Genomic DNA, 11,241 nt, shown 5'->3' on the forward strand with positions numbered 1-11,241 from the left:
CTCCTGCCACCAGTGCTACATCCTCATCCTGCTCAACTGGCTTGGCTGCCCCAAGCTGACCTTTCCTGATCTCTGTCTGAATGCAATCATCTCAAAAACCTCTCCCATGTGGGAAGGGTCTCACGTGCACAAACCCCATCAGCAAAGTTCAACCATGAACGGGGGAGGCCATTCACTGCAATCCGCACCAACTCAGTAGGTGGAATGGCCTCTCCAATCGCTGCCAACTCATCTCTCACATTAGTAATCTTTGTGAGATATCCAGCTGCACTATCATTACCCATCTTAATGTTCTTCAGCTTCTCCTTCAGGACCATCTTCCGGTTTTCATTGGTACTCTGGTAGAGATTGGACAATGTTGTCCACATCTCATGGGCATTGCTCTTTCCTCTCACATGAGGAATGCAATGGTCTTTGATTCCGTCTAGAATCAGCCTCTTACCCTTGTTGTTCTTTTTATTATAAGCTGTCAACTGAGTAGCATCAGTAGGCACAACAACAGGGTTCTGTGTGGTATGCACCATGATATCCCAGACTTCTGCCTCCTCAAAGATACTCTGCGTTCTCTCATTCCAAACGCTGTAATTTATATGCCCATCCAGCCTATCCTCCACCCTCAATCTCAATGACATCATGCTGTCCTAAAACTGAAAAATAGCACTGCTATAGTAAAGATAAAACTGCTGTTTATGAAAAAATCAGCTTGCTGGAATTTTTTAGTGAAAAATCAGCAACTGTAATTTTTCCTTTTGCTGTCCCAAACTGCCCTTCAGCACTCAAGCTCTGATACCATGTAGAAATTTCTGTTTTCCCACCCCGGTTTTCAGTTTCTCCTTATTTCTCCCATATAGTTAAATGCCCTTTCCCATAACCATACATTTAACAAGCTGAAAAAAATAAATTTGCTGAAAACACAAATTCTGGAAATTTTACAGAATGCTGGAAATCAGCAGTAATAAACAGCCATTAAAACACATTTAAACACTGAGATTTTTGGTCAATGTGACCCTGGAAAAACCCCCTACAACTCTTGGGGAAAACCAGTTTGAGAGCTCTTCTTTATTTCTGAAAATTGCCTTTTACAGTGAGAAATTTTCAGCAAAAAAAATCAGCAAGCAAATTTACAACTTATCTCTTTTCCCATGCTTCACAGCAAACTGGAAATTACAGCAAACAGGATAGCAATAAATGTTGTACGGTCTCCTCGATTTTTGTGTCCACTTTCAGCATTAAATGCTGCTGTATGGCCCTCGTTTTGCGTGCAGAAAAACCAGAAAACTGCTCCTCGATTTTTGTGCAAACCTCTCCTCGAAAATCGTGCCAAAATCTGCCTTTCACTGTATGCTGAATCAGCTGTACAAATCTGCTCAAATGCTGCCTTGGAATGTGTGCCAAGCTGTTGTCTCCTCCTCCCTGCTCAGAAGTCTCTCTTGCTCTCCTTCTCCCAATCTGCTCATGAAATAATTGAATCGAATGTGATCTTTTCCTCCTTTTCCTCCCTTAATATAACTCCAAATGACTTTTGGGTGACCCAACTGACTTTTGGGTGATCTCTAAATCCAATGGCTGAAATAGATTTATATCAATGGCTGAGATTAAATGCTCGTTTAAATCTCATTTTTTATTTTTTAATTCACCCCACTTTAATAAAGACCCACTTAGTCATTTATTTCCAAAGTCACTTTTCCTTTCTAATTTTTCATTGACTTTATAAAAGTCACTTTAAAATTAGACTTAGTAACTTTATCACTTAAAGTCACTTTTAAATTAGATTTAACTTTATAAAATTATAAAGTCACTTTAGGAGAAAAATTAAATTCTTTTGGACATTTTTCCCTAGGCCAAAGATCAAAGCCTAAGGGAACCACCTGTCCTCCGGTACCAAATTTCAACAAGTGATAGATGGTCTGTGCCCTATGTAGAGATCCCTAAAGCAAGAAGACTCCTTGAACAAAGGAAAATACATGGCATCGAAGGAAGGAGTTCTTCTAGCAACTAAGGAGTTGCTGTAGGTCCCTAATTGAGAGGGAGAGATAGACACATTATTCTTTTCTTCACTTGAGAAGACAAAATAGAGGATTGGGTAATCATTCAACATTCGATACTCTTTGATGATGTGATGGGGCATCTAAAATAAGAGGAGTCATGGAGGACCGATATTCTTTGAGGGTTGGGGAATCCAAGATAAGAATAGTCCTCATGGAACACACCCCGAGAACCCAGGTGGGGTATGTTCCGAGATAGACAATGATGATGATGGTGTCTATAAATCATTAGGTCTCGCCAGCGTTGTGCTCGAATCTTGTGGAGAGATAGAGCTGTTAGTCAAGGCCTTGCTATGTGACAATGTTGGTTGATATGATGCTAAATAAATGGGTTACCAATCTGATTCTTCTTATGAGAAATTTTTCAGATTGAGAATGACCACGTACCATTATGAATACCTCCCTTGTTAAGAGGGAGTGTTGTAAAGTGTAACTAGGTTCGGTCTTCATAATGACATGTAATTATGATTTTATGTAAGAGATGTAAAGAAGAAAATTATTGTAATGCTTGCATCATGGGTTTTATGAGCAAGAGATTTTATTTTAGTATAGGCTCCCATTGAGAGCTCTTAGGAATTTTGTCATCTAGTCATAAAAGTATAAAGAGTCATTGTCATGTAATGAAGACATGTTACATTGTAAAGAGTCACACTTGTCTATGTAAAGTCATCCTCCAAGACCTTGTCACTAGCCCTCTTGAAAATGGCCTACAAAGAAGGAAGAATCAAGTAGATGATGTCGGCCTCTCTCCAAGGAAAAGTCGGCCTATTCCTGAGATCATGTCAGCGTAAAGGACATGAGAAAACATGTATATATACAAGTACTTGGCCTCAGTTGGAAATACATCAATTTCGCTTGAGAAAATCTACAAGGAAGTGCGAAGATCATACTCTAAGGAACCTCTATATTAGCAAAGGAAGAAGTAAGGAAAGCAAAGTTCGTAGTGACTGTTTTGGGTAGTATATCCTCCCATGTGCGAAGGCAGAAGAAACGAAGGTGATAGAAGAAGGTCGAAGAACTTGCAGCCACGTTAGAGTAACTAGGAGTCGCGTAGTAGTGTATTAGGTCTCTCTCTTGAGACCTCAAGGAGACCTAGATCCTCAAGGGCGTTGAGAAGAAGGAGATTGAGTTTCTCAAGGAAGTTGAGAAGAGGAAGAAGAAGAAGCAGTGTCAGAAACAGGCTAGTGACTTGGGCTTGGGAGGACTCTAGTGTCAAGCGTCATTGTCATAGTCTTGATGTTCGTCAATTGAAGATCTATAAGAAGAATTTCGTTTGGGTTTTCCTCTCAAAGAGTAAGAGGTTTTGCCCCTAGCTAACAAGCCTATATACTGTGTCTCTTGTCTCTCTATTTGTTCATAACATGGTAATTTTCTTGATGAAAAGAACACTAAGAAGTACAAGAAAAAAGAAGATTCTAATTAAGATTCAAAACACTATCACAAGCAATTATCATAAGCAGAGAAATCACTTAACCATTGATGCCCTGGATTTCTCAACAATAATGGAGGTTCTTAGGCCTTGAAATTCTTGTGAGAGCTTAGATTCCCAGTGATCCTTGAAGAATTACCCTTAATAGTGTATGGGCCCACACGGGGCCAAGTGGACCCGGGGCTAGGGTTTAGCAACCAATGATATGCATGACCTATTTAGGTGGAGGAAAGGGACCAAAGAATTAATTTTTAATGCAAGACAATGTGAGGGTCTCAATGAGGCTTCTAGCCTAAGGAAACCAAGGAAACCCAGGGTCCACTGTCGGAATTTCTTCAAGATTAGAGGGCACCTAGGAGACACACCAGCACAGTAGGGGCCAAGAGATAGAATTTTCTTGATGGGTGGTTTGCAAGATAAATGATGCCCTAGGAGGCCTAATGGTGCTAGGACTAGAAAAGGAGGGGAGTAGGATGAAAAAGGTTTAAGGTGATCACCTTTGGGTGGACGAGTGCCTAATCCTTTGGGGAGAAATGGAGTCAGGTAGAATTACGACTATGGACTTCGAATTTTCTAGGTCAAGGAGGCCTCAAAGACAACTTCACTCTGCACTAGGGCATCAACAAAAGCAGCTTCAAAGACTTTATACTTCGTTTTGCAAGATAAATGGTTGGCTTACTTTTTCTCAGTAATGGGGAATAGGACCGAAACATGCCACTGAAAAAATCTACAGAGACAAAGAAAGATGGGCTGTCAAGAACGTAGAGAAGGTAGAGTGGGTAGTTGGTTAGTACGAGATGAATTTCAATAATGAAACATCCCTAGGAACATTCATTCATTATACATGGCCCATACATGAAGCATTCACTATCCAGAAACAAAATTTCCACAATTTCACATAAGAGATGCAACAAATAAGCCCTAGTACAGCGAAATCCCAGCAATAATGTATGTGACAAAGTTAGAATGAAAAAATAACATTAAAATATACTTACGTGTATAAGAATATATCCAACCATTCAAGAAACTTGCCAGCAAGAAGCTCCAAGACATGAAAATTATCCAAACATCAAAATTCTTTCCATGCTCCAAAAAATTGTCTTCCAAGAAGCATTGCGAAAATCTCTAAAGAGGTACGAGTTCCAATCCAAGTGATGATGCTAAAATGAATTCCCATCGCTTATATTTATACACTTCTAATGAGTTCGATTTAGCTACTTGGGCCTACATTAGCCCCTAAAATAAAAATAATGTGCAAAATAACTAATTTTTGGGGACAAGCCCTCCAAACTAGCTCATAAACAAAAAAATAAGCCTCTCAAGAGGTCGAATGATCAACAATACATATTGTTGGGCCTTCTAAGAAGCTTGATGAAATCCATAAGTGCCACAATGATGAATATGACTCCCAAAAGTAGTGGACAAGGGGTTGGTCCCTTATTCTTCAAATAATAAACCTGTGGTGCTCCCAATGGGTGTGAGGGCACACAAGTAACCTCATGGGTCTCCAAGTAGGTCGAAGATGCCTCTAGACCATCTGTAAGGGCTCAGATGATGGTGTAAGTGATACCACATCAGCGTACAAGTCCTGTGTCATCTACCAAGTGCATGGTACAATTGTGGAGCCGACTGGGCATGGTGAAACAAGTGCATCTTCCTTGTTCAATAGGTGAATCTTGAGCAATCTATGAACATCTCTGGGGATCCATGGAGTGTTGTCTATTGCTGTGGAGGCCCATGGCTCTCAACAGACACCCTACATGTGCCAATGTAGCCCTCTGGATGGTTAGGACCCCGTATAGAGAGACCAAACCCAAAATGGAGACCATCTGCAATTCTGCATAAGATCGAATGCGCCCCCTAGCCTTCTAGTACAACATGTCATCAAAGGGAATCGAGTTGAAGAGTTACTAACCATGGACAATAAGTGGGCACTTCATAATGACATGTCCTTCCATAGTGGGCTTTGGCATGTGCTAATGTCTCTAAGCTCCAAATGGGGTTAACCAAGTATCCTATTAGGTGGTTTCTACTTTTAAAGGGCACAATATGTCCAAGGTACATCCTTCAAAGGGTGGTGGCATATGATGAAGAGATGAATAGAGTAGGGAATGAAAGGCGTAGCCCTGGGCCACATGCTGGGGTACAAGGGTAGCTAATAAAAGGGTAAACACACACTTGCTTATATAATGTATAAGAGGGAGAAATTGTGGTGCATGAGGTGCCCCGAGCTTGATTTTTCCACCCTTCTTTATATGCCTTTTACCTTTTATGATTTTTCTTTAATTAACTGTTTGGGATTGAAGGGATAAGAGCATGATGTGTAAGGTATTGTAGTGGGGTCCTTTAAGGTAGGGTGGTTCTTTTCCTACCAGGTGTTGGGATAATCATGGGTTCCTGAATGATAAAAGAGGCTCATCTAGGCCCTATAGGAACTAGGGTGATGGGCATGATGATGTGGTAGTGCTCATGTATTGGCTTTTGCCCACGTGCTCAATGTGTTTGTCTCGGCCATCTTTTGCATTTTGTGGTACATCTTCCTTTTGAATGTGGCCAATTATGCTTTTACTGTTCTTTTCAGCTGCATCAACCTCTAGGGCATCATTCTAGGCTTGACCCAAGGTGTGGGTAGGAGGAGGGGGAAGGCTAACCCTATGTGGACCCAGGTAGGAGAAATGATGAATGGGGTTATAATGAGTGGAAGGGGAGTGATATATGTGGATGAGGGAGTGGGAGCGGGAGCACGCAACCAAAATTAGGGTTTCCCATGTAGTACCATCCCTAAAGCGCAAAGGTCAATAAGAGATCCCACAAGACTAGGGTCCAAGGTTAACATCGAAAAGAGGTTTAGGGGACAACAGCACAGACCTAGCCCACTCTTTCCGCCAAATCCACCCATTAATCCATGCCCAAAAGTATTCATGATAAGCAAACTACAACACGCAATTACCAAATGACAAGGCATACCTTTAGTTTCTGGAGGCCCACCTTCAAACATACGATCACGACAAATTGGTGAGGGACAACATGGCTGGTTCAGGTGGCAAATAAATGACACAACGAACTAGTTGGTGGCTGCAAGGGGCTGTTGGCTGAGGACGATCTTGGAGATTTTTTTTCTCCTAGGGATATCACTCACAAAATGGTGGGTAACAGGGCCCACAACAAGATTGACTAGGATGGCCTCAAACGTAACCAAGTCATTACAATAACTGTGCATAAGTGGTATTTAGCCTATTTTGGCCTTAGCCTAGTAACCTAGAAATACCTAATAGGGTTGTTTGTAGCCCTATATGAAGATTACATCATTCTCAATATTTTGCATTTTAAAAATATTGTATTTCAAGAAATTTGATCCGTCTTAGTACTTGATAGATCTGCAGTTAAGATTGATCTATACTGGTTTTATTTTTGAAATGGTAAACAAGTATTAAAGTATAATGGCAACATTTATGATAATAAGTAATGTAACTATATGTTGTCACTTTTCTTACTGCAACTATTCTATGGCAATGATGCTTTAGTTTTTGATACTTTTGGCAGACAAAAGGCTTGAAGCATGGACGGGCAATTGTTGTGTCTACATGTGCAGCAGTTTCATCAATTGTGACTGGAGTGCTTGTGGGCATGCTTGCACTTGGTGAAATGTTACCTGTTGCTCCATTTTCACGAATGTTACTTGTACTTGGATGGTAATCTGCTCCCTCTCTCTCTCTCCGCGTACATGTTTATTCAAGGCACTGAATTCCCCTTGTTTTTCAATTATCAGATACTTTACACTGAATATTGTTATCCAAGGAAAAACTATAACATAATACTTTTCTTCAAGGGAAATCCTTGATTGTGCATGGTCCATTTTCTTTCCAAAGGTTTCATCTTCTAAATTATACTGGTGAAGCTCCCATGAGTTCTGAATGTAACAGGAATAGTTTAGTGAATCATAATAGTGTTGAGTTGTTACTATCGTATTCTCTAGTCTATTCTTACTTGCAATTGAAAGTCATCTATTTCATGCAAGGAGACATTGACCATTGCTCAAATATAGGAGTGCAGACTGATTGTGTTTCAACATCCCAATCTGGATCCTATAAAATCAAATTAAGCATTGAAGTGCTCATGGTGCAATTCAAGAGCATCCACATCACAATCTTTTCACTATGCCAAAGGACTCGTATCCCTGTATAGGATTGGTTGAAATTTTAAAATCCAAATGCTAGGCAACTGAGGATTAGAAGATAGTTGTTTTGATGCTTGTATAAGTTACATGAATTCTGTTTCAGATAGAGGATCAGCATTCCTTCAGGTTCATCCATGGAGAGTCACTCAATGCCTAAGATCAGGCTGAAAGGCATAATCAATGGAGAACTGGTAACCATTGTTGTATTATTCCTTGTGGGTTTTGAGGGACGGAGTAGGCTAGGTAATCCAAATGATAGTTTTTGGTACAGCAAGGTGAGGGGTATTGCTTTTTTCAATGGAAGAAGAGGTAGGGAAATTTCCTCGAGCCATATCCAAGTACTGGGTGCCATTATAGTCTTAGGAAGTCTGCTTGTATGATTTCCAGATGTGATTTTAACATTTTGTTCTGTGTTGTATACAGGTCATTGATTATTTTTGGTGTGGTGGTGCTCATGAGCTCTCACAGATTGAGCTTGCTTGTACCACAACCTTTTCGAAGATCTGTACATGGAAGATCAAGCACTCACAAAAACTTCAATCTCTCAAGATCTGGATCATTAAGGCTTTGGGATCCTAGTCCAAGTACCTTTGTGTCAATCCAAGCATCTCCAACGAAAGTGAAAACTTAGTAAGTTTTGTGACAAGGTCAATCAAGCAGGATTGTTGTAAATTTCATTTGAACTTCACTATACGGACATACCAGCAAAAGCGAAACCCATTTTCTAACGAGGAAAAATTCTACTCGAAACAGACATTTGTCATAAAAATGTTAGTTGTCAATGTTGATAAGGGTATATCAATTTTTTATTAATCAATGTGGCCTATCAAACTGTTGGGAGATAAGATCCAATAGTTTTGTATGTTGACGCGACCTCCATCTCAGTAGTTATTACATGTCCTGCTGTTTGTAATAAACCTTAGAGAGAAACGATCATCCTAACATTTGCATTAGATGCATGGAGATTTGAAATTTCGACTTCCAGTGGTCGAGTTATACGAGACTTAGGAATTTAACCTATTCTTGTGTTCGAGTCCTTTGACTGTCCCAGGAAGCGAATTTAATCAGTGAAAATGCAAAGCTTGAAGCATTTGTCATGTACCAAGATCATCTACAAGTCGTTTACTCTCTTGTTTTGTTTCTTGTATGTTTTCAATGATCTGCCTTGAATATGCGTAATGTTGGGGTCGAGTCATAATTATATTTTAGTGAATAATTAACTCGAGATTCTTAAAATGGAAAGCTTAGTTTCTTACATGTTATTCAACTATATGCATTGTGTAATGTTGGCGTTGACTCGTATCTAGTTGTGATTGGAGAATCAACCTGAGGCTCTTTGGTGTAAACAAAGCCCAAGGGAAATTCTTATGCCTTGTGCATTTTAAATATTGAAAACATTGTCTTAGTGAAAATATTGCCGACGGTTCAGAAAAGAAAATGTCTGCGACATTGGGAAAATAGCCCAAAATATGGGTAAAATTAGAAAAATACAAAAATAGTCTAAGAAACAAAAAGATTGAATTTATGCAGCTATATACATGGGGAGGGTAATATTTTCATGTGTCTCGTGATAAAATTATATTTTTTAATAACATAAATATCATGTTTACAAGCAATAATACCATTTTTGGATAAAATTCGTTACATCGCTGTAATATCGCAATGTTTCTAAAATATTTGAGTGGGGAATGTGTAAATGTGCTACTTGAAGAAATTAATTAGTTGCCTACCCAAGTCAAAGAAATGCTTATAGCAAATATGAACCCAGTGTTGCAGACAACATACACATGCTGTGGAAAATACAAATGTAAAGGCCATGCTATGACTTCCTTAGAAGGTACAAGCACAATTGTTCTAAACACAGATTATGAATGCTTTGCTAGTATTTTGGTGTCTTGGGAGTGATAGAGGTCGTTTGCACATGCTTATTATTACAAGGATGGTCATGTCAACTCAAGTTTTTAACTTTTAAATAGTAGATTTGATCTATTTCATACAACAATTATTTTACTTAGAAATTTATTTAACTAGTGAATTATTTTTTTGAACTATTGAAAACAAATACGCTGGTATTTTATATTTTCCCAATAAATTTGTAGTACAAAATACTCAGAAAAATCAGTCACAAACAACACATAAATCTGTCCAATCTAATATTCTTTCACATTAATTTATTTAGAAAATTTAGTGCCTGATCCACAGAGAAATACACAAAAATTATAGCAATTGTTTGAACTTGGAAATGGGTTACTGGTTTTTCGGCCTAGAGAAAAATCAATCTTTGTTGAAAAATTTGACCTTGGTAAAATCATGGCATTTACATGCAAGTTTCAGTGTCCTTTTGACTATACAATTGCACCTTGGAATTCTCGACCTCCCCTCTCACAGTTTCAACCTGCGTAGTTTTTCAATTGCTCCTCAATGGGATACACTCATTGAAGGTGTTGTGTTAATTAGATAACAATGGTATGTTCTCTGCTTAAGAGCAATTTACTTCAATTTTCTTATTAGCGCAATATCAATTTCCAGATTAGCAATGACATTAACATGATAGTAAAATGCAGATAGAACATAAACAATAACATTAGAAGACAAGCCAAGACAAGATGACACAAGATATGGTGCATGCCAGGGACAAACCCCAATGTGAGGAAACCTTTTTATCAATTCTTCTTATTATTCTTCAAAAGTTCAACGAAGAGAAAGAGTACAATATGAAATATTCACTTGCCCAATCAAATTGAAATATGACTAGTCAAACAACAACCACAGAAAGCCGTAACCAGAAAGTCAACGCTGGTCAATAGGGTAGATTTTGACCTCCAAAACAACTCTGTCAAACTTTGTCAACTTGACCTCCAACAGCAAATCAAATCAGCCCAAAAATTGTTCGAAAATATTCAGTCAAACATGTTCAACAAAAGTCAACACTGCAGTCAAACCCTTATGTAATCAACACTGGTCAAATAATATGGTCTTCCTCGATTTCTATGCCCAAAAATGTGGCATGCCCAAACAGAGATATCCCTCACAAAAACGCAATCGAACAGGTCAACGCTGCTAGTCAAAACCCTTCCTACAACTTCGATCAACACTGATCAACACAAGAACAAAAAGTAATTGTCCTTTGCATGCGTGGAGAGCTGCCTCAGAAATCCGTACCTAATCATGAAAGGAGAGAGAGATATGTGAGTGAAGTGAAGTGTCTAAATGAGGAGGAGTTTCCTTCTATTTATATGCAACTTCGTTGGCTTGAGGGTCTAAATTAGATTGCTAGATGACCTTGACAATTTGTCCATAATAGAAATAAATTCATAATTCCATTTGTACATGTCAGAATGAGATGATCTTTAGATCAATCCTACACCTCTCGAAAAGAGGAATCAAACAAAAGTTTCAACTGCCTCATAAGAGTTGTCCAAGGTGAAGTTCAGCCCGAGTTGCCAAATTTAACACTCCCTCTCAACTAGGGAGAACTTCACTTACCAAATCGTCTTACCATCCTTGTCATCTCTAGTCTGCTTAGCTCTGCTCTGCTTAACTATGAAGAAATAATGAAGAAGAAATGATCGAGAATGTATCATACCGTT

At 38.9% G+C, this 11,241-nt stretch overlaps 1 protein-coding gene across 1 annotated transcript in view; it reads left to right on the top strand.

The window, feature by feature from the left end:
- Nucleotides 1–8,808, top strand: part of LOC149185566 (magnesium transporter, putative (DUF803)) — a 396,376-nt gene extending 387,568 nt beyond the window's left edge. Inside the window, exons 8-9 of the mRNA XM_089410729.1 lie at nt 7,018–7,166; nt 8,075–8,808. Coding sequence (XP_089266855.1) covers nt 7,018–7,166; nt 8,075–8,282 — 357 coding nt within the window. The 3' untranslated portion in view covers nt 8,283–8,808. The remainder of the gene's footprint in view (nt 1–7,017; nt 7,167–8,074) is intronic.
- The last annotated feature ends 2,433 nt before the right edge of the window (nt 8,809–11,241 follow it).

The sequence above is a fragment of the Pinus tabuliformis genome, chromosome 3_1, assembly GCF_031772625.1.
Source record: "Pinus tabuliformis cultivar Carrire ecotype Pingquan chromosome 3_1, CPIR1, whole genome shotgun sequence".
Classification (NCBI taxonomy): domain Eukaryota; kingdom Viridiplantae; phylum Streptophyta; class Pinopsida; order Pinales; family Pinaceae; genus Pinus; species Pinus tabuliformis.